This window comes from Coffea arabica, chromosome 1c (genome assembly GCF_036785885.1).
Source record: "Coffea arabica cultivar ET-39 chromosome 1c, Coffea Arabica ET-39 HiFi, whole genome shotgun sequence".
Taxonomy (NCBI): domain Eukaryota; kingdom Viridiplantae; phylum Streptophyta; class Magnoliopsida; order Gentianales; family Rubiaceae; genus Coffea; species Coffea arabica.
Genome location: NC_092310.1, coordinates 45,007,667 through 45,032,049, shown reverse-complemented (window position 1 = coordinate 45,032,049; position 24,383 = coordinate 45,007,667). Strand labels below are relative to the sequence as shown.

The following is a 24,383-nucleotide window of genomic DNA, read 5'->3' as shown; positions in this document are numbered from 1 at the left end:
AGTGTAAGAGAACAAGATTTTTTTTTTTTTTTGGGGCGCTTTCCCATATTCCTTAAATCATAACATACATATAAAGCATCAATGCTTCTTTTGAAAAGTGACTTTCGTCCGATTTCAACATAAATATTGACTTTTTGAGGGGCAATAATTTCGTCCGGTTTCAACGTGATTCTGTGGTCTTTAAAGGGTGTTCTCGATTTTCTGCTCCATTAATTGAGGGTCTTTTGGTCAACAGAAAGAAATTTGCTTTTTTTTTTTTTTTCTCACAAATGATCAAGAACCACGCACACAATTAGATTAAGCACTCGAAGAACATCAAAAAACGGCCCAAACGAGCAATCTAAGGTGGGATCCACAAAGTAACCAGGTTCAACCATTTGGAGACAGAACCGGCCACTCATGGACTTTGAACCCAGAGACTAATGCCCCACGATTTTTTGATGTGGGACGGGATGCCCCTATCCCCCCGAGCACAACCTCGCCACATAAGTGGTTTTTTTCTCACAACTCGGAGAACATCAAAGAACAGTCCAAACGAGCAATCGAAGGTGGGATCCACAAAGCAACCAGGTTCAGCCAATTGGTGACAGAACCGGCCACTTATGGACCTTGAACCCAGAGACTAATGCCCCACGATCTTTCGATGTGGGACGGGATGCCTCTATCTCCCCCGAGCACAACCTCACCACACAAGTGGTTTTTTTCTCACAAATAATCAAGAATTCACGCACACAGTTAGATTAAACACTCGGAAAACATCAAAGAACAACCCAAACGAGCAATCTAAGGTGAAATCTACAAAGCAACTAGGTTCAACTAATTGGTGATAAAACCGACCACTCATGGACCTTAAATCCAGAGACTAATGCCCCACGATCTTTGGATGTGGAACGGAAAAGAAATTTGTTTTGATATTCCCATTTCATTCTTGCTGTCATGGGCTGAGATGCCACGTGTTTTTTCGCACTTTTCAGATACAGTAGCTGATGGCAGCGATTATATTCTTTGCATTCTCCGTCGAGCGCCCACCCCTTGCTTTCACCACCTCCTGCACTCTGTCCTTCCATCCTCTTAATGAGCTTATCCCTTTGAGAAATTTCCTTCTTCCCTTTCACCCTCCTAATCCAACCTAAATTCTATATCCAAACTGCCTCCAATGGAATCTGTTATAGCAAAATTCATAATGCCGGCTATGATGTTATTTTTGTAGTGGTTTATGAATTCGGCATGGAGGTTATGGACCCATTCCATGGCAGGGCAACTCGAATGGCAGATCTGAGATGGGAACAAATTTAATAGTTCTCCTCGCTTGCACGCAACTGGGTTGCGGCCATGGCACTATTCCTCCCTCTTGGCATTGAATACTGAGCCTTTTCACGCATGATTTTGCTAAGTTCCCAACTTTACTTTGGTATTTTGATAAAGTTTAAAAAACAAAGGCGGTATAGGATACTGGGCATCAAAATTAATTTCTAAATCTAATACTGTGGTGATATTCAATGTTGGGCCTTGACATCACAGAATAGGTATTGCTTTTTCTTGCAATTTTCTACATTAGATTATTTGGGATAGCCCTTCCCAATGATGCGCTTGGGGTTATGTATCCACAAAAATGCTATTTACCGAAAGTTTAGCTATGATCAACTTCTTTCTTTGGGTTGGTTGTAATGGATGCTGTTATTGGTTTTTGTCCAGCAACTAGAAATCAGCATTCGTGATTTTTAGGGAAGGTGTGGTGTAATTGTAGGATTTTTCCATTATTAAATTCACTCTGTTTTTTAATATAAATAATAGGATTGCAAAATTATTGGTGACTATCAGTTCATCATTGCGGCTTTTGTGAGAGCTGTGCTTCCAAGATTCATGCATGAATAGAGCAATTAGTTAAAGGGCCATATGATTGCATTAGAGTCGACTGCTATACTTCTCATGCAATTTCCCATCGATGAAAATTAAGTGAACTTATACCAGTCAAGTTTAGTACCAACATGAGCTCAGTCGCAGCTTTATAATTGTTTTAAATTACAGCAATTTCGGATTTATTTAGGCGCATTTTGGCTTTTCTGTTGTTATAATGTTGCTGGAGTTTTTGAAGTTAGTTGATCATTGAACTTCAACAATGATAAGTTATCACTTAGGATAGCTCTGCATTCTCTTTTCCTCTTTTCCTCTTTTGTTTCTTATGGTATTAAGAGTTGAAAAAGCATGGGCATTGTGTAAGTTGAGAGCTTTCATATCTGAATAAAAACAAAAGTAGAATAAACATGGCCTTTGCATTGAGGAAAGCATCTGTGCTAGCAAGATTGGAAAGTACATAGCAATATCCATCTGCTATTGTATATTTTATGACTGCCCAGCTTTATAATGATATACCCTCTGTATTGTTGAAGAAATATGATATATTCAGTTCAAGTTATTGCAAATTTGGAAAAAAAAAATCATTGAACCAACTAGGTTTGCATATTATTTTTAGCTTTTAGCTTAGTAGTTAGCTTAGAAGAGAAAAGGTGATGAACTTTTGATATTGTTTGGATTTCAGAAAGAAGTCATTTAGGACATTAGAGATGATTCAATGCTCTACAACCACTGTTTCAAATACAACCTTTTTTGAGAATTTTTTATAACTGCACAGCAGGTTTCCTCTTACTTGCTTATCCAGGTTGTATGGAGAGATTTTCTATGGTTTTTTCTCAAATTTTTTTTGGGAAATTTGGAAAAGAATGTTAATGAAATAGAGGAATTTTACATTAATTTGTTGGAAGTTTTGTTACTTCCTCTTTTTCTGTGGTGGATTCTAATTAGTAGCTAAAAGATGATGTGTTGAATTGGAATTTAATATAGTCATGATTAGAGGATAAGAAACTTTCAAATGTAATTTCCTGGTCAAAAGAAAAATTTTGGCGATGGGATTTGCAGTGTGAGATTCAAGCTCTTGATTGCCTTTGTGCAGCTATTGCAAATATGATATATTGAAGGGACTAAACACGTTGCAGGCCTTCTCTACTCACATTGCAGAGAAAAGATCATACTTGTAGACAAGGAGAATGATGCTTTATCTTGCTGTAAAACATGCTTCAATTGTTTAGATTTTTGGAAATGCAATGATAGTTTCTTGCTTTCACTTTTTTTTTTTTGGAACACTTTTGCTCTTATGAGCTCCACATGGATCGACTAACTCTGCAAGGAAGTTTGTTCCTTGCTTATGGTTAAGTATGTGACTACAATACTGCTGCAACTTTTATGCCTAACATTTCATATTTTACGAAGGCTGTCACTGTATCCTTTACCAGATCTAGTAAGCTTGGTTCCAACTTTTGAGCTTCCATGAAGGAGCAAATTGAAGATCGCCTTAGACTTGCTTGTCACGAGTGAAAATTACCTTTAGCTCAAAGAGAAAGCATACAATAGAAAGGATTTTGAACTGCGTTTGAACCTTTTTGTGCATATACAGACCTGTATCAACAATCTCTCACAGGAACTGGGAATTTCAAACTGCGTTTGAACATTTTGTGCATATGCAGGTGAGTATCAACTATCTCTCATGGGAATTGGGCATTTGGTAATCACACTTTATGCTTAAAATCTCCTTTGTGCTTTCTTGTTAGTTCTGCCTTCATTTAATGTTTGGATAATAGTAAATATTTACTGTTTCTTTCCTCTTGGAATTGGTTGCAATATGAGGTTCAGACAAAAATTTAATCCTATCCTCTTCGGAAGCTTGCTATTGCGACTAAAGAAGAGGAGAAGAGTAGAGGAAGGAGGAAACTGCGGTGGGGACTATTGCACACATACATGCAAAGTTTGAAACGAAAACTATAAAACAACAACAAAATTACTTTTATATAATGCAGTTGAAGTTTGACAAAAAAAAAAAAAAACAACAAAATTACTTGGTCCCTAATCATTAAAAGATTTTTATAATGAAAACTTATCCGTTAAACGAACATAAAGAATTTGAAGAAAGAAAAGCATAAGCTGAAAATAAGGTTAAATAACTTCTTGTTAGTGTATGAATGTTTCTATGAATTGCAGGGACATAGGAAAAACAATATGAAGTTTCGTATGCTTAATCATCTTTATATGAGTGGTCCAAATCGAACAATTAGCATTTGGCTTGATAGACCGTGAATTGCACAGTACAGCCATGATTTAGACCATCAACGTAAGGCTGTAAAACAAATTGAATTTTTAGCGAACAATTTTAACTCGATTGATTCATTAAGGGTTCGACTTAATTTCAATTTTTAACGAGCGTGAACTCAAATTTAAACGAGAATAGGATTCGATTAAGTTGAGTATCGAATCGAATTTGAACTTGTATACATTCGCTCGTCAAGGTTTGATTAGGCTCGATTAACTTTTTATATAATATATTTATTGATATTTCATATAAAATTACACATTATTTTATTATATTAATATTATATATGTATTATTTATATAATTACTAAAAATTTGAATAAAAATTCAAGTTAAATTTGAGAATATTAACTGTTAAATTGAATAGAACTCAAGTTCAAATTTAAAATTTCAAATCAAGCCTGACGATTAACATGTTTGATCCGATTAGATTTGTTTACTAGACCGTTCAACCATGCACATGATGGGACAAACTGTTCAAAGTTTGTGGCCCATTCCGGGCCATTATGTCTCCTAGTAAGCCCAATCCGGGACCTAAAGCCCGATCGTTGAAATATAAACTCAGGTATAATTTCCTTCGATGGTCTCGCGCACAATAGAGGATAAACCTGAATTTTGACTCGTATTTGCATTCTTGTGTGTGTGAATAAAAAATATTTCATATTCTGCTCTTCGGTTACTTCATTGTCGCCATCAGATTCTTCCTCAAGTCAAGTCAGGTGTCGTACATGTTGTATGTGATTAATTAGTATTCACTTGGAAAAGGCATTAAGAACATTTTTTACCACAACATATATATATATATATATATCTTTTTAATTTGAGTCTTCCAATGCAATTATGGGTAACTGGTTAACAAATTTTTAAAAAAAAAGAGCACAATTGATAAATTAACAATATGTTAAAAGCCAGCATAATTGGGATTACAACAACACAGTGGAATATATTTTTGGGACTTCTAAGTATTTGATAACGAGCCTATGCACTATGACATTTCTGGTGTGGTTTTAATTTATCAATCGCAAAAAGGCAGAAATATTGAACTAGATATAAAGATGTGATCATTGCACTCAAGAAATTGTACCCAAAAAAAAGTATCTCTTTAAACTACAAAAAAGAACCTTCCTCCACCTCAATCCCAAGTATCACTTTAACTTGTCAATTTTATGTTTATGTGATTTCCCTCCTAGGTTGTTTCAAATCATTTCACTGTAAATCTGAAACACGAATCATAAAACAATTATGAACCTGTTTAAAAAATATGAATCTGAAAAGGTGAACGGAACAAGATGATTTTTTCTTATTCTTCTTTGTTGCTTTTTCATTTGTACATTTTTTTTAAGGAGTGTCCCGCAGGGAATGGACCCTGCAGACTATTCCCCACCCTTAGCAACTTGCTGGTAGCAAGGTTCGAATCAGGGACCTGAGGCTCCATTTTCAACAATTTCAACCACCAGACCAAGCCCCTGAGGGTCATTTGTATATTAAATATACTTTTTGAAATCAGACCAAGTGTGATTCAAAGCCATATGAGCTTTTATTTGTCACTAATCAAGCTTGAAATGAATAAATTGTTATCCAAATCAAATTTCAATGTGCATTCCGCTCAAATGCATGGACCTGTTACATCGTGACCTCAAATCACAAATAAGAAGCAAGACCTGGTTTTCAATAGCTTTCCATTTTTTTTCCATCGTTTACTTTGTCAATGTAACAGAGCAAAAGTGAATTATTTTAAGTCAAAGTCAAAGTCTCTCTGGCGCAAAAAACAAAAAGGGCGGAGGTCTCTAGGACGGATGTGTTTGAGGCTTCAATACAATGAGTGGAAATGGGCAGGAACGGTTCCTCGAAGAGGACAGCCATGATTTGGTCTCAAAATTTTGTGCGACTCAGATCATGTTTTGTAATTCGATTTTCACGTTAAGTGTAAGATTCACAAAAATTTATTCTAAAATTATGTCATGTGTGAAAAAAGTTACACCGGGTGCAATCAATATTACTCATAGTGCAAAATGCATACAACCTGACACAAACGGTTGTCCCATAATGAGTTGTCATACCCAACAAATTGGTGGTGAACTGTTACAAAATGGAAAAAATGCATAAATGTTCAAAGTTGGTTTATGTTACAATATTTAACATGGGTAATAACACTTTACACCCCACCCCCCCTCCCCCCCACAAAAAAAAAACTAACCTATAGGGGTAACACTTTACCACCCTAAACTTGAAAAATATACATTGTGCCCTCTTAAATGCATTATATTTGTACTTTAATTTTGACAAACCGATATGCATATTTTTCTTTTCAAATTACCCCTAATCTTCCTATTTTTTCAATGGTCAACTTTTGGCTTGTTGTATTTTCTTATTATATATTCATCAAAACATTTTACTATTGTTTGATGTGATGTTGGACAACGGTTTAATTAACTTATTACAAAGATTTATGTATAACTTAGCATCGATTTAAATTGGGCTAAATTCCTTACCCTATCCCCTGCCTTATATGTAATGTAGTGTAGTACTAATATGTATGTAAATATTCAAATTTAAAATAAACAATATCGTATTTTATTGTGATAAAATAATGTACCATTTCTTGGAGATTTATAATGTACCCTCTCTGAGAATTTGTTTTCTAGAGGCATTCATCACTATCCTGTGCATTTGCACATTCCACACGTAAAGTCTTCCGTCTTTGTTGTAGAATTTGAAATCTTCCACACGGTATCTGGTTGCTGGGAAATAGACTCTTGGTCTTCAGTCTGTACGAAATCCAATAAGCCCTCGATGTCATATGGAAAGGATTATAATGTCAATGGGTTCGCAGAATCGAAAAGTAACCGTATGATAATTAGTGTAAATAGAATACTTTTTTTTTTGTCAAAAGTCATTCATTTATATCACCAAATCTTTGATACATACAAAGACATGTACATACTAGCTGGCAACTGCCAGATGATCACTTTGTGCAGCCATAGAGGTCCACACAGGGAAGATATTCTTCCACCTAGTTTCGTTAATGAGGTTAGTGGCGAATTTCGCCAAACCATGACTACATGTGTTGAATTCTTGCTTAACAAAGGAGAAAGTACAACGCCAAAAAGACCTACTTAATGTCCTGATATCTCTCAGGATAATGTTGATGTCAGATAGGTCCTCATTCCTGCGGTTTAATTTGTCAACCAGAACTTTGCAATCAGAAAGTATCAAGATGGACGTCCAATTTTCCTTCAATGCTTTGAGCAAGGCAGTTCTGATAGCATGGGCCTCCAGGGTTACAGCATCTCCTTTTAATGAGGTTGGGATTGACCATGTAGAGATTAGACTGCCTTATTGTCTCTAGCTGCTATACCAATACCAAACTTGTCTCTTCGCTGGTCCACTGCTGCATCTGTGTAAATGATAGTCGAATGCTGTTGTTGGAGTACCGCAATCTTGTCATGGCTATTCAGCTCAGCATTGTTTTCTTGTTTGTCACAGGTGTTTAGGAGGTTTGCCTCTTTAAACTCAAGCCAATCCGCCATAGCATATTAGGAGATCCGATAACCTTCCCGGTTGATCAGGTTAAAGTTCCAATTATTCCTTGCCTTCCAGATATGCCACAATAGGTTGGCTGTCATTTCAATGTGAGCTTTGCCATCTGCCCTTTCTCTAGCCTGCTGTAAGCTCTCCCACCACGACCAAAAACTCCCTTTCAGATGTTCTAGACCATCCCATTTGATAGGGAAGGCTTTCCAAATCTGTTCACTTGTCCTGCAAAAGAAGAGAAGGTGTTCTAATGTTTCTGCACTTTCTCCACAGCTCCTGCACCAAGGTTCTCCTTTTCCTGTTCGTCGGAATATATTTTCATGGGTGGGAAGGATGTCGTGTAGACATTTCCACAGGAAGTGTTTAATCTTGTGCTTAGTGTTGAGGTCCCAAACTTGATGCCAAATTCTGGAATTCTGCTTATTCATGCTGGTGCTCTCGTGCTGCAGAAGTCTTTTGTTGTTCCTTTCCATACTTTCCTTGGCTTTTACATATCCAGTTTTGGTAGTGTATTCACCATTTGCACTGCTGCACCAAGTGTACCTGTCCTTCCCTCCAAATAAGCTAATTGGGATTGCTGTGATTAGTTTGATCTCTTCAGCAGAGAAAAGGGAGTTTATGATGTCCATATTCCACTTGTGGTCATGAATCAAATCCGAGACTTCGTCATATGGACAATTGTGTGGCTTAGGTGTGGAGATTTTACCTGAGCTGTTTTTGAGCCATCTATCCTTCCAAATTGCAATGGTGTTGCCATCTCCAACCTGCTTTATTAATCCACTTTCCAGCATCCCAATTGAACTATGCAGACTTTGCCAGATCCACGAAGCTCCATTTTTTACCTGTGCATCAAGAATAGAGGATTTGGGGAAATACCTTCCTTTTACCACCTTACTAACCAACAAGTTTGGATTGGTGAGCATTCTCCAAACTTATTTGGCTAGTAAGGCGGTGTTAAAGCATTTAACATCCCGGAACCCAAGTCCACCTTTCCCTTTGACATCAGAAATATTGCCCCAACTCTTCCAATGCATTTTCTTTTCTCTAGAATCACTTCCCCACCAGAATTTAGCCATCATCTCGCACAGCTCTTTACACAGTCCAGCAGATAGTTTGAAGACCGACATTGCATACGAGAGGAGGGCAAGGGCCACAGATTTGAGTAATACCTCTTTGCCCGTAGAACTCAGCATTTTACCTTTCCAACTTTGCAGCTTTTTGCACATCTTCTCTTTAATGAACATGAGGACACTATTCTTTGATATGCCTATCACCATAGGCAAGCCCAGGTATTTGCTTTGAGTGACAAGTTGGATGTTGCCAAGTGGTCTCAAGACAGCTTCTGCTTCTGTTTGTGCAATATTTTTGCTAAGGAACACCGATGATTTCTCAATATTTATTTGTTGCCCCGAGGCCCTTTCATAGCACTTGAGAATTCTCATGATCTCTTCAGCTTCAGCAGTATTAGCTTTGCAAAACATAAGGGAGTCGTCAGCAAAAAAGAGATGAGAAATTGTAGGACTTTGTCGGGAGATTTTGATCCTAGAAATTCTGTTATCCTCAGTGGCTTGCTTAAGGAGACGAGAGAGAGCTTCTACACAAAAAAGGAAGAGATAGGGAGATAGAGGATCTCCCTGTCTAATTCCCCTAGTGGGACACACATAGCCTTGTTTTTCCCCATTAATGTTAAAACTGAAGGACATGGATGACAAACAACCATGAATCCATTTAATCCACTTTGGGCAGAATCCCATTCGACACATGACAGCAAATAAAAATTTCCACTCAACCCTATAGTACGCTTTGGACATATCAATCTTAAGAGCCATATACGCATCCTTACCTCCCCTCTTATTGTTAAGCTAGTGAATGTACTCATGTGCAATAATGATGTTGTCTATAATTTGTCTATTCGGGACAAAAGCAGCCTGAGAATGACTGATACACCCACCTAACAAGGGCTTAAGTCTATTAACCAGGATTTTAGCAATGACTTTGTAGACAACATTACAAAGGCTAATGGGCCTGTAGTGAGAAAGATTGATAGGAGTATCAATTTTGGGGATGAGAGTGATTAATGTCTCATTAAAGGCTTTCAACATATGGCCAGTACTGAAAAAGTTTTGAATTGCCTCCACTAATTCATTATGAATAATAGACCAAAATCTTTGAAAAAAGATGGGGGACATACCATCGGATCCTGGTGCCTTGTTAGGATGCATGGAAAAACAAGTGCTGCTTTGACTTCCTTTTCTGTGACAGGTTTGGTAAGCTGCAAGTTCATCTCAGTTGTAATTGTCTTGGGGATGCCATTCAGAATTTCCTCAAAGTCATCAGGCTGTGAGCTTGTGAACAGCTTTCGGTAGTACTCAGCCACTTCCTCCCCAATTTCTGCATCATTTTCACACCATCCACCTTGAGCTTTTTGAATTTTAGATATTCTGTTCTTTTTTCTCCTAGTGGCCACACAGGTATGAAAAAAAGCTGAATTATGACCCCCTTCCTTTAGCCACTTAATTCTTGATTTTTGGTGCCAGAATTGTTCCTCTTTTTTATAGGCATCAATAAGCAGCTTCTTTAGTTCATCAGCCATAGTTGACTTATTACCTCCACTGGCTATCTGGATTTTCTCTAACTCCTCCTTCAATTTCTTGATCTCTTTTTTACTATTGCTATTAATCCCCTTGTTCCATCTGGTGAGAGCATTCCTACATTCTTTCACCTTCTTAGCTACCTTAAAACCTTTGGAACCCTCTATCTGCCTATTCCAAGCATTTCTCACTACTCCTTCCACCTCAAAATACTGGAGCCATCTTGCATCAAAGTGAAACCTCCTTCTTGCCTTTTTGGGTTTCGGATTTGAGTCTAAGAGCACCATACTATGGTCAGAAGCTTGGTTCTTTAAATGCACTACCTTGGTTGATGGATATGCATTGACCCATGCAACACTTCCGAAAGCCCTGTCCAGTCTTTCCTTGATTGATCTTGCATTGTCCCATGAATTGCTCCATGTCCAAGGGAGACCTTCATATCCCAGATCAACATACTCATTGGTGTTGATAAACTCCCTAAAGTCCTTGAAGGACCAATTGCCTCTAATCCTACCTCCCCACTTCTCATCGTTAGAAACGATGTCATTGAAGTCACCAATAATGACTACATTCCTTCCCTATATCTGCCTTCTATGGTTCAAAAATTCCCACTGTGCTCTCCTCACCTGGTCATCTGTGCTTGCATACAAACATACACACCACCATGCATCATTCTGATTACTTGCTAGTATCTTAGCTTCGATGGTAATATGAGTGAACAAAATTTTTTCTATCTTCAATTCATTTTTCCACATAAGAGCTAGCCCTCCTGCCTTTCCATTGGGGTTCACAAAAAATAACTTGTCATATCTAATCTTTTTTTTTTGAAATTTTCCATAAAATTGTTCTTATTCTTAGTTTCACAGAGAAAAACTAAATCAGGGGAGTGAAGGCCAAATACCTCCTTCAGATAGGGAATAACCAAGGGACTCCCTGCACCTTGGTAATTCCACGCCAATACTCTCATTTGGTACTTGGAGACCATTTGAGGTTGGCCTCCACCACCTTTAAGTCTTGATGTGGTATTGACAGGTGCCGAACCTGTACAATAATAAAAACCTACTCGAGAAAAATACAGATTTTGTATATAGCGGTGAGTAGGGTCGAATCCACAGGGACTGGGGATAATTCGTTTCTTCTAGAGTCCAAAGTATGGGGGGTTTTGGATTAAATGCTAACTAAATAAATTAACTGCAGAAAATAATTAATTAAAAGAAATGATTGGGGAAACTCTAGCCAAGGGTACACATCAGAAATGGTTCATGCACTGATCATTGATGCAGAAATAATTCCAACATTTAGCAATAGATTAGTTATAGTTGTCATGCACGCGATAAACAACCAACCCTTCCTTAATTTCTCGATAGCTAAGGTACGACCGTTAGATATTTCTCTAACCAAAAAATAACCCTAGGTACGACCGTAGGATTTAATTTCTAGATTGCATTAATAATTAGAAAGGCCCAATCCTAACTAACAAACACGCTACGAGAGTTTGTTTAAGTTAGATCGTATGCTCCCCTGACATAAACCCAATTACGCCAGTTGCTACTGAGATAAAGATAACGAACAATTACGGATTCAATTATCCCTATTTAGCAAAATAGCCTATGTGAATAATTAAATATTGCGCATCTATTCAATCACTCACATGAGCTATAGCAATTAAAAGCAGGAAACATATAAATACCAATAAATTAAGGAAACAATTAAAATAAATTAGATCTCACAGTAATTGTTGAACCAAATCTTCAGTTGTCCCCTTGACTAGAATTGAGAGGTTAGTCCTCCATTAATGGAGAACAACCATGCGGAAGAATAAAAACTAAACTATGCTAAAAAAAAGGTCCCCGTAGCCTTTCTTACGATTGTCCTTATATAGCCAAAGGAAATGACTAAAGCTATCTATCCAGTGGTCCCCACGAATAAAGAACAAAAACAACTCTCAAACTCCCTACGTTTCTTTCCTTCCAAAGCTGAAAATGACTCAATGCTTTCCCGTGGTCCCCGCCGCAGATTCCAAATCAAAGTACAAAAGGCAATGCCTCTTGATGTTTCCTCCTCTTTTTCGTATTTCATTGCTCTTAGGACTCTTAAGTACTCAAGACACTCCCAATTAGCAAAAGAAATGCAGTCCACGTATATCACCATGTGGGCCAAGTCTGTGGCTTATTTGAAGTCTCAATTATTTCCAAAAAGTCCCTCATTTTTGTAGTTTTCTGCTCCATTCCTGAAATGAGATTCAAATACCAAATATAAATATATATTTAACAATTAAGCCATATTTGGCAAGGATAAAAAGGGAAATTAATAATAAAATAACCAACAATTAACACCCTATCAATTCCCCCCACACCTAAATCATGCTTGCTCTCAAGCATGGAGACGACAAATAACACCAAAATTTGACAATGGTTATTGTTCCAACTACCGTATTGCCAAGATACCCAGAAAAATATATATCAAGTATCACAGTTAAGATCCAAGAAAAACCACTCCGGTTAGCTTCTCAACCACCAACGCCTCCAATTTAAAGCAAACTAATCTAAGAAAAAGGAATGGTGGCTTACATTTATCAGTAAACGGTCCATCTATTAACCAAAATCTCGACATTAAGATCACAAATAGGCAAGCTGACTTTCTTTTTTTTTTTTTTAAATACTAACACAAACTTTACTTGTTTTTTTTTTTTTTTTTTTTTAGGGAATAGCAAAAGACTTAGTCTCTAGCCATTTAGAGCCTTTTGACGCGAACTCCAACATTTGTCAGATGGAGGAGCCCGGTTACTCTGCTCCAATCGCTACAGGACCACGCACTCATAGTAACTACTACCTTTTGACGCGAGAATCGACACTTTAGGTGAAAATCCCCGGTTACTCAGTAGTAGCCACTAGCGGAGTACAGTCAACTCTTATTCACAATCATATAGCACAATAACTAAAAATAACACAAAAATAACAGCAACCGGTCTCAAATTTCCAAACATGGAGAACTAAAATTAATAACTGGACCAATTCACATGAAAAATGCCAACAATCATTCCCTATGCCTAGAAAAGTTAACCAAAAATTGAAAAAGTTAAGCCATTACTGATATTCACCAGAGAGATGTTCTTGAACTCAACCACATCAACTTGATACATTTTTATTAATAAACTTGGCAATAACAGAATTAGAGACAACAATCCAGCATCAAAACTTGGTATTCATATGAAGACTGACCACTAGAAGAAAAGAAGAAAAGAAAATAAACGAAAAAAAGATAAATATCAAACTAAAAATAAAGGAAAAGCCCTTAGAAACTTAAAATAAAAATACTAGCACCACAACGATCCCCCCCCACACCTAATTCACACATTGCCCTCAATGTGATAAATAAATAGTAATAGCAAGGCGAAAGGCAACGGAACTTCCCTGAAAGTCGTCAAAATAGGGGCGGATCGGGCGGGAACTGAGGAGCAGGACCTGCATGGTGCATAGATGCTGCCAAATTCTGCGCCATGTGAGGTTCTAGGTGTCCTAGACCTAGAAGATGACCATGGCCTCACCATTGGTTCTAAAGATCACTCCACTTGACAAGAGACAACAATGGCCAACAAATAATGGAAACAGGAAATTCAAAGCAATAAGAATTGAAAAGCCAACCCAACGAATAAAATGCACAATTCAACCACCCAGAGGTCATACAAATACCCCAACACTTATAGCAAATGCAATCAATAAGTACTTATGGACCCCATGTAGTCAAATTCAGAATTAAGGTCGTCCAAAGTGTAACAACTGCTCCAAATACCCCAAGTAAGTCAATTAAAGGCAACCGACTTCAACAAGCAAATGCAAACTGCACATTCATGCCCCAATTCAACAAATAAACGCAGAAAAGTAGCCACCCACACTATCAGAACACAGCTCCCAACAATGCAACAAAAGAATCAATAATCACAGGAAGCCCCACTATTGTAAGAACCAGCAAATGCAATTCAATAAGCAATGATATCCGCAAATGCAGACAAATACCAAACCTTTCCCCACAAAATCTCAGTAAATGCCTCCCAGAACCTCTTAAAACAGCCACAAGAACCTCTTAAAAATCGCAACCGATGGTGCACAGAAGCAGCAACTAAATGCCCAACCCAAAATCGCAACAAACGCCCAACAAAAGCAGCAAACCCCCCAAAATCAACTCCCAATAATTTCCAAATAAGAATAGCTATCAGAGGGTCTAGAAAATATCAATCTCAAGGGCTAAAAGAAGTCCCAAACTAATGAAGTGGGATAGTAACTATGGCCATGAAATCAGCAATCAATGCACTAAGTATTAAAATTGCTGGATTAAATAAATGCACAACTTTGCCAACTACAATTCAGCAGAGGCCCGAATAATTTAGCAACTTAAATCAACAGTCATAGGGCATCAAGAATTCAGCAAATTAATTTAGCAGGGACCGAAAACCAAAGTTCAACATTGAACCCAAAGTCTGTGCCCAATTCAATCTAGAAATCTATTCCAGAAATAGTACTCCAAATATAAGTAATTTATCTTAGAAAGTTGGCCAATAAATTGGGAAAAACAAGTACCTCCACCTCATACCAGAGACACCAAGCAGATGGCCATGGGTGGTGGAGCAGTGGAGCAGCGGAGGAGCTGTTGGCCGTGAGCTGGTGACGAGGTGGAGAGAGAGCAGAGGGAGGTTGCGGCGGTTGGCAGGAAGAGGCGGTGGGCGAAACTTCGTGCGCGGGAGCAGCGCGCGATAGTGGCTCTGGTCGGGGACGAAGCTGGAGGAGAACTGGCGGTGGTCAAAGGCGCTGGTGAGTGGAGGTGGCGGGTGGAGCTTGAAAGGGAGAGTGAGGGGAACGGCGGGCAGCTCCGCGGCTGCTGGTGGCGTCGCGAAGGGAGAGCAGGGGAGGCGGCGAACGCCTCTGGTGTAGCTCGAGCTCGCGCGCTGGTGGAGAGCTGGTACTGGAGCAGGCCGTGGGTGAAGCTTGGAGGCGGCGGCTAGGCGTGGCTGGGCAGAGCTGGTGGCGTGGGCTTGCGGCGGCGGACAAACGAAAGAAGAGAAGGAAAAGTGGAAAACAGGGGAATAGCGGAGAAGAAGAAGAAAAGGAAAGGAAAGAAAGAAAAGAAGAAGAAAGAAAAAGAAAAGAAAACTAACAGCTTTTGGTCTATTTTTGTTTCTCTTTTTTTTTTTTCTTTTTTTTTCGAATTGAAATTTCAAAAAAAAAACGAATTGCTGAAAGAAACTAAACTGAAAGTGAAGAAGAAGAAATAATTTTTTATATTTATTATTTTTTTAAAAAAAAAATTTTTTGTTTTTGTTTTTGTTTTTTTTTTTTAAAAATTTTCAAATTTTGAATTTTTGAAGGAAACACAGAACTGAAAAAGGAAAATAAAAATTTTTTTTCATGTTTTGGATCGTCAAACACCGCGTGGGCACGCCAAGATTAGTAAACGTCCACTGACCTCAAGAGACCCAAATACCGCGTGGGCACGCCAAGATTGACAAACATCCTCTGACCTCAAGAGATACAAATACCACGTGGGCACGCCAAGATTACCTATTCTGGTCATAGTGAGGAAACATCAAGAGTGATTAGTACCCAAGTGAGAAACGACATATTTAAGAAATTGAACACAGAAATAACAAAATCAACAATTGGGTTGCCTCCCAAAAAGCGCCTTTTTTTAATGTCTTTGGCTAGACATGCTATGCTTGTTCACGGAGGATAAAATCTTGTGGCTCGCTTCAATGCTTCATCTTCAATGTGATCCTGGTAACCCTCGTAAATAGAGTAATCCTTGAGCACACGAGTTGCGGGCTTCCATGGACTAGTAAATGGTGCTAAACAAGTCAACGATAATTTGCATTCTCCATTCACTCCTCCATCACATGCATTCTTCGGTTCAAGATATTTTTCCATTACCACTCTTAATTTATTCCTGTCATGAAATTTCAAATTTTCTGGTATAATAAAATCAATTTCAGTAACAGGAATTGAAGAATAGGAGTCAGGAAAATATTGATTAAGGAGTGGAGAAGATGTCACCGCATTTGGAGATTGTTCATTGGATTCATTCACTTGAATGGGTTGCGGTTGGGATTCCATTTCTTCCTTTTCGGCTTCTTTTTCAACTGCATCTGTAGATTTTTCATTTTGACACTCTTGCATCTCCTCATCACTAGTCAAGCAAATTGCACTCTCATTTTCTTCAAAATCAACAATGATTTCCGAGGACAATTCTTCCATTTGAGAAGCCAATCGATTCATTTTGGATATCAATAGACATAGTTGATCTGCCAGATAATTCATTGGATCCTTCATCATCTCATTCCTTATTTGTGTCTCCTGTTGGAATCGGTATGTATTAATAAATAATTCACCCAATTCCTGAAAAGACATACCTGACAAGGACGATGGTTGTTGAGACTCTTGCTGTTGAAAATCCATTGGCCCGGTCGCATAATCAAAATTGGAATTATCCCACCATCCTTGATCATACCCGTTTGAATAAGGGTCATACTGCATTTGATATTGGGGTGGAAAATCTCCAAAAGTATCAATTGGAGCACTTAGATTATCTTGAAATGCGGGGCATGTGTCAGTTGAATAACCTGAGTCAAAATAAGTTCCACAATTTGCACTATCCCATTGATCATTAGGAAACACATGAGTCTCATAACCCCATTCAGGAACAAAGTCCAATCTATCATCAAAATATGGAATGTTAGCAGCCATAAAAAAAAAGAAAAATAAATTGAAAATGAAAACAATGTGAACTAAAAAAAAGAAACAAATTAATCTGACACCAGTCCCCGGCAACGGCGCCAAAAATTGACAGGTGCCGAACCTGTACAATAATAAAAACCTACTCGAGAAAAATACAGATTTTGTATATAGCGGTGAGTAGGGTCGAATCCACAGGGACTGGGGATAATTCGTTTCTTCTAGAGTCCAAAGTATGGGGGGTTTTGGATTAAATGCTAACTAAATAAATTAACTGCAGAAAATAATTAATTAAAAGAAATGATTGGGGAAACTCTAGCCAAGGGTACACATCAGAAATGGTTCATGCACTGATCATTGATGCAGAAATAATTCCAACATTTAGCAATAGATTAGTTATAGTTGTCATGCACGCGATAAACAACCAACCCTTCCTTAATTTCTCGATAGCTAAGGTACGACCGTTAGCTATTTCTCTAACCCAAAAATAACCCTAGGTACGACCGTAGGATTTAATTTCTAGATTGCATTAATAATTAGAAAGGCCCAATCCTAACTAACAAACATGCTACGAGGGTTTGTTTAAGTTAGATCGTATGCTCCCCTGACATAAACCCAATTACGCCAGTTGCTACTGAGATAAAGATAACGAACAATTACGGATTCAATTATCCCTATTTAGCAAAATAGCCTATGTGAATAATTAAATATTGCGCATCTATTCAATCACTCACATGAGCTATAGCAATTAAAAGCAGGAAACATATAAATACCAATAAATTAAGGAAACAATTAAAATAAATTAGATCTCACAGTAATTGTTGAACCAAATCTTCAGTTGTCCCCTTGACTAGAATTGAGAGGTTAGTCCTCCATTAATGGAGAACAACCATGCGGAAGAATAAAAACTAAACTATGCTAAAAAAAAGGTCCCCGTAGCCTTTCTTACGATTGTCCTTATATAGCCAAAGGAAATGACTAAAGCTATCTATCCAGTGGTCCCCACGAATAAAGAACAAAAACAACTCTCAAACTCCCTACGTTTCTTTCCTTCCAAAGCTGAAAATGACTCAATGCTTTCCCGTGGTCCCCGCCGCAGATTCCAAATCAAAGTACAAAAGGCAATGCCTCTTGATGTTTCCTCCTCTTTTTCGTATTTCATTGCTCTTAGGACTCTTAAGTACTCAAGACACTCCCAATTAGCAAAAGAAATGCAGTCCACGTATATCACCATGTGGGCCAAGTCTGTGGCTTATTTGAAGTCTCAATTATTTCCAAAAAGTCCCTCATTTTTGTAGTTTTCTGCTCCATTCCTGAAATGAGATTCAAATACCAAATATAAATATATGTTTAACAATTAAGCCATATTTGGCAAGGATAAAAAGGGAAATTAATAATAAAATAACCAACAATTAACACCCTATCAGGTATTAAATTTGGAAGTACGTAAATTTTTTGTTTTGAATTTATTGGACAAAACCTTTTCAAAACTAAAGCAAAATTATGATATTCCTTTACTTCATGAAATGAAAGTTATCTTCTTAGTTAGAACTTGCAATTACTCACAATGGTTATATGTGTTTATGTTGACATCATATGCATAAGTAATTTGGGCAGGAATTAGTTTTGTTCCTCCATCAAAGAAGTAAGAATTGAAGCCTAAAAGGTCATAAAAAAATGTTTCAATTGAAAGTAATGCTTTAGATATTGTTAAGGTAACAAAAATTGTCCCCAAGACCTAATTTACGATATTTAGTCAGTTGTCTATGAAATTCCTTATTTGACTCTCAAGTCCTTCCTCTTCCTCTTTCATACTTCTTCTTTTTTCCCCTTTCCCCATTATAAGGTTTGGAGTTTTCCCTTGAACAAAAAAGAAAATTAGAAACTAATTTACTCACTCCTTTTAATCATTTCCAAACTTTGTGTTGAATATCCAAAAATTTAATGACAAATAAGAAAGTAGTTCAAAAATAGCTCTCCAAATTATAGTAGTTCATTAATTTTTATTCCCATAAACCAACCACATGATGAATCGCATTGAGGAAACAAGTGAGGAGAAGGAAGCTCAAAAAGAGATGAATCAATTTGAATTTGAAGAAGTCATAAGATATAATTATAAGATCTCGGGATTTAGAATTTTTATGCTCAAATTTTTCCTTTCCCACTCCTTAAATCTCGTCCTTCCCTTACTATATATGTGTATGACAAAGTCAAAGCATTCCCATCAACTTTGTTAATTTGACATATTTGGCATAGTTCTGATTGTGACTACTAATAAAATTTGCACATTCTACACGTAAAGAGTTTAAATCAAATACTTCTCCAGTTTAGTGGAGTCTCTTTATTTGCTAGAAAAATTGAGATCTTGAGGTCTTGGTCCTTTTGTGTCTGCTGGAAAATTTGAGGCTTTGGTCCTTTGTCAATACAGTACCGTATTAGCCGTCAATTTGAATAGCTCAAAATATTAAGTTATGCACCTTTGCAACCTAAATCCTAATTTGCAAATAAATGAACAAGTGAATGGTTCAACTTTAGAATAATAACAAAATTACTCGGCCCCTCATTCAAAGACTTTCATAATAAACGTAATTATCTTCAAACTTTTCATTGGACGAACATTTATAAATATAAAATATATTTATGCCTAAGGTGCATATCAGCATTATATGTGCTTCCAAAATCAAGTGTTTTCAGCACTTTCCACTGCTCTTGTGCTTGTGTGCACTGAAATCTATTTCTTTCAATTTTATTCTCCATTTCAGTATTTTTTTCCGTCTTAAACTTGAAATGGAAGTCTCTGCATTGCAAAAAGAAAAATTACTTGCAAAAAATTTAGAAAACATTGTGCAGACTGAAATTTTCTTTTCTTTTTTAATTTTACTTAAGAAAAAGAATTATTACTTAAATCAAATTTTTTTTCACCTTCCAAACTTTGATTGCTAAATTTGTTTTGTCTAACGTCTATGCAAAAGAGACCATGTTGGTCTCCATCCCTCGAAATTGGAATTTTCTCGTAAAAGTAAATCGCAATACTTGCAATAATAAAAAATAATATTCTGAGGGAAAAAAACAGTGTGCATATATATATATATATGAGTAAATATCTCAACGGGTGGTTTTTGAATTTTTTCGCAAGAGGCTTAAAGTCTATGCTTGAGTGATGAGATTCCGTTAAATTGTTTTGGTATTACAACTTGTATTAAAGAATAATTACAAAAGTAGCAACTTTAATGTTTCTTTTTTTTCATATTTTCTGGCTTTACTAATTTTACTAAAAAAAAAATTAGTGAGAGTTATTTTAGTGATAGCAATAAGAGTTAAATCCTAGCATGTGAGCTTAAAAAGAGTGATTTTAACATCTGGGGCCAATTTCTAGCTCTAAACCACATAATAAAAAAGGAACAATTATTGGAGAAAATTTGAAGTGCGAACCATGAAACATTAGTTTCAATCTGATACCGTTCTTACTGTGGTGCGTGAGAACAAGATGATTAATTAAACAAAACTTTGAATTTGAGAACAAGAAGATTTCTTCTTAATGTTCTTTGTGGATCTTTCTCTTGTACATTAAATATACATATTAAAATCAGACTGAGACTAGTTTTTATTTGTCGCTACTCAAATTCCACTCAAATTAATGAGAAATCAAACTTGACTTTTCAATGGTTTTCCATTGTTGACTTGTCAATGTAACCGAGCGATTCTTTTCAAAGTCTCTCTCAGACTTCAATCAGATATTTCTTTACTTCGGTGAAAATTTGAGGAGACAGCATCCCGTCAGCCGCGTGAAAGAGTACCAATTATTTCTAGTGTATTTTTGGCTTCTTTACAACAATTTTGATATGATTTTCTTCACTATCATGTAGGTGTTTCCCTGACGTCTTCTTCTTTGTATTTGATAACCTTTGACGGCTTTCATCTATACTGAAAAGTTTCAATAAGCTATTTTCAATGACTTGTATAACAATCTTATATGTAGATTTAAATCAACAGAATTATTAAGTTTCCTCTCCCCCAACCCAATTCTCATTTTAACTTGTTAATTTTATGTTTATGTAATTTTCTTCGTAAATTGTTTCAAATCATTTCTGAGGTTAAAATTTCTCAATAATGAAGCCAAAAATGAATAATAATTTCTTTTCCAAATCAGATTCCAATCTAAATTCCACTTAGATATGTTTAGACATACTACATCATGACCTCAAATCATAAAATGAGATACAAGACCTGAGTCTTCCATTGTTGACTTGTCAATGTAAACACAGCAAAAGTCTCTTTGATATTGATAGCCCCGTCAACTGCCAAAGTCTCTTTGAGGCTTCAATAATTTGAGGACTACTGGCGAACTTTATACTTGTACCTATTCCAACGTAGCTGAACTGAAGTGCAAGTGTATTTCTTCCAACATAATTTGAGGGCCACTGCCAGCTCTATATATCTATCTGCAACATAGCTGAACTGAAGTGCAGTGTATTTCTTCCGACATTTCACATGACCATGGGTGGATCAACCCATTTCTCTGTTTTCTTACTCGTCGCCATAATTTTACTCTGTTCTTCCAGCAAAACTGTAAATGCAACTTGCTATGCAAGTGAGAAACAAGCTCTTATGGACTTCAAGAAAGACTTGAAAGATCCCTCTGGTAGACTCTCGTCTTGGATTCACGACATTGATTGCTGCAAATGGGAAGGAGTTGTTTGTAGCAACCGAAGTGGCCGCGTCATTCAACTTCACCTTCAGTGTCCTGTTGGTGAAATTGATGATTTTGGTAATGAGGAAATATCACCATTAAGCGGTAAAATCAGTCATTCGTTACAAAATTTGACTCACTTGCGTTACCTTGATCTAAGTCTAAATAATTTCAGTGGAATTCCAATTCCCAGTTTTTTTGGGTCTCTCAGAAGTCTAAGGTACCTGAATTTATCTGGAGCTGGATTTCAAGGAATGGTTCCCTATCAGCTTGGAAACCTGTCAAGTTTACGCACTTTAAGCATATCAGCTTGGCAGCCTCCTACTCTCCGAGTTGATAACCTGCAATGGTTGGCTGGTCTCTCTAATCTGGAGCACCTAGACATGAGTCGCGTGAACCTTAGTCTAGCGTCTAATTGGCAAGAGGTGATTAACACGATCCCTTCTCTGGTAGAGATACATTTTCCCTCTTGTCAACTTGATTTAATTTCTCATCATCTTGGCAGAAATACATTTGTCTTCCATGCCAACTTTTCTTCTCTTACTGTCCTAGATCTATCTGGAAATTTTATTGGATACGTCATCCCTAGATGGATTTTCAGTCTTACTGCCCTTGCTTCTCTTGATTTAAGTGATAACTCGTTTAAAGGCCCATTGCCTAGAGGTTCTTGGAACTTGACTTCCCTCCAACACTTGGATCTTTCTTTCAACCATCTGAATGGTTCACTACCAGATGAGCTTATTCATCTTAACAATCTCATTTCTCTCAACCTTGGCTGGAATCATTTCGAAGGCTCCTTGGATGGAATTTGGAATTGGAGTTCCCTTACATCTTTGGATCTATCATACAATAACTTCACTACCTTCCTCCCAAGCCAATTATCCACTTTAACTGCCCTAATTTCACTTGATCTTGCCACCAATCACTTTCGAGGTTCTATCCCAAGCTCTATTGCCAACATTTCCAAACTTCAACATCTTGATCTATATGATAACAACCTTAGCTCCTCTTTACCAAGTGAAGTATTCACATTGAAGGACTTGATTTCACTTGATACAAGCGGTAATCACTTGATTGGTCCAATTCCATACGCAGTCGGCAATTGTACCAAACTAGAAATCCTTTCGCTATTTGATAATGCTCTATCTGGTTCAGTTCCATCAAATTTAGGAAAACTGTCATCCTTGGAGCACTGGGACGTATCTAACAACAAACTCACTGGAACTCTTCCTGAAAGTTTTTGGCAGCTTTCCAAACTTGAAGATCTTCGTATTCACAACAATTCAATGGAAGGCATTGTGAGTGAGAGTCACTTAGATAATCTGTCAGCTTTATGGTATTTTGATGCATCTGGAAACTCCTTGACCTTAAAAGTAAGTGCAAGTTGGACTCCTCGTGCCCAATTTGAAGTACTTCGATTGGGCTCGTGGAAGTTGGGTCCCCAATTTCCTACATGGATCCGATCACAAAAAATCCTTTCGGATTTGAATTTGTCCTTCACCGGAATTTCAGATACCATTCCACCTTGGATATTCAACTCATCATTGGGATATATAGACTTCTCTCACAATCAACTCCATGGTAAGAGTTCAAATATCTCTGAAGTTGTTAAAGGTTTATATGTGCATTATAGCCAAGCACATTCAATGGATATTCCCTCTTGGTTATTCAACCCATCATTGGTCCATGTGGAACTTTCTCACAATTAATTTTATGGTAAAAGTTCAAATATCTCTAAACCTGTTAAAAGGTTTATATGCACACAACAATCAAAATATTCAATTGCCTACACACCCAATTAATTTATCATTGATCGACATATTTAGAACTTAATTTCCAACTATTTGTTTTCAGGAGGCATCTCTCACGCTTTGTATGAAGTGAAAAATGAAAATCAAGTTCTTTGGTATCTGGATCTTGGGGAGAATTCTCTATCAGGAGAAATTCCTGACTGTTGGATGAATTACCCACACTTGGAACGGATTGACCTCAACAGCAATAACTTCACTGGAAGCATTCCAAGGTCATTGTTTCTTTTGGAAGATCTGGACTATTTAGGCTTGGGTAACAACAGTCTAACTGGTCCGATACCCTTTGACTTTGTAAAGCATGAATAAATAAGTTTGAAATTTGGCCTCCAAAATTTCTCCTTTTTTTTTCAAATTTAGGACAATAGACAATAGTTCAATAATTCTCATGGTCAAAATCACTTTACCTTCAGCCAACAGTTTTTACTTTGCATTTTTTTGTCCCCACTATTTAGAGTTTGAATTGTTATAGTTTCTTAAGTTTTAAGTAATATTATTAAGAGTTTTAAATAAAAAGATAAATGAATTAGATCAAAATTGTTTTAGACGTGTATTATGAGGGTAATGGGGCCTCAAGCAGTCGAGGTCTCATCCAAATCTTCGCGCTTTGATATACTCCCGTCAAGATTGATTGGAGTGTTTGGCGGAGAATTATTTAAAATGATACTGTATTATTTTTTGTGATGTGATGTATATATATATATTATAAAAAAAATAATTAAACAGGCAAAAACGATTAATTTGAAAACATGTTTCTAATGCAATCAAATTAACATACACAATTTAAAAACACATTTGTTTTTGCGAAAGGATCCGGTCCGACCAAAGTTGACCGAAGATGAGAAAGGCCGGGAATCGTTCTGACCTGGGTTGACTTCATGGTGAAGACTGAAATATA

The 24,383-nt window shown here is 37.0% G+C and overlaps 2 protein-coding genes across 2 annotated transcripts; one reads left to right on the top strand and one right to left on the bottom strand.

The window, feature by feature from the left end:
* Positions 1–7,676: 7,676 nt before the first annotated feature.
* On the bottom strand, positions 7,677–13,766 carry LOC140005510 (uncharacterized). Its single transcript, XM_072046514.1, has 6 exons — positions 13,730–13,766; positions 11,167–11,306; positions 10,892–11,038; positions 9,866–10,786; positions 8,643–9,536; positions 7,677–8,516 (listed from the first exon to the last, which is right to left on the bottom strand). The coding sequence occupies exons 1-6, from the start codon at positions 13,764–13,766 to the stop codon at positions 7,677–7,679; spliced, it is 2,979 nt and encodes a 992-aa protein (XP_071902615.1).
* Positions 13,767–21,369: 7,603 nt separating this feature from the next.
* LOC113723701 (uncharacterized) lies at positions 21,370–23,918 on the top strand. Its single transcript, XM_027246711.2, has 2 exons — positions 21,370–23,258; positions 23,532–23,918. The coding sequence occupies exons 1-2, from the start codon at positions 21,479–21,481 to the stop codon at positions 23,792–23,794; spliced, it is 2,043 nt and encodes a 680-aa protein (XP_027102512.1). The 5' UTR covers positions 21,370–21,478; the 3' UTR covers positions 23,795–23,918.
* The last annotated feature ends 465 nt before the right edge of the window (positions 23,919–24,383 follow it).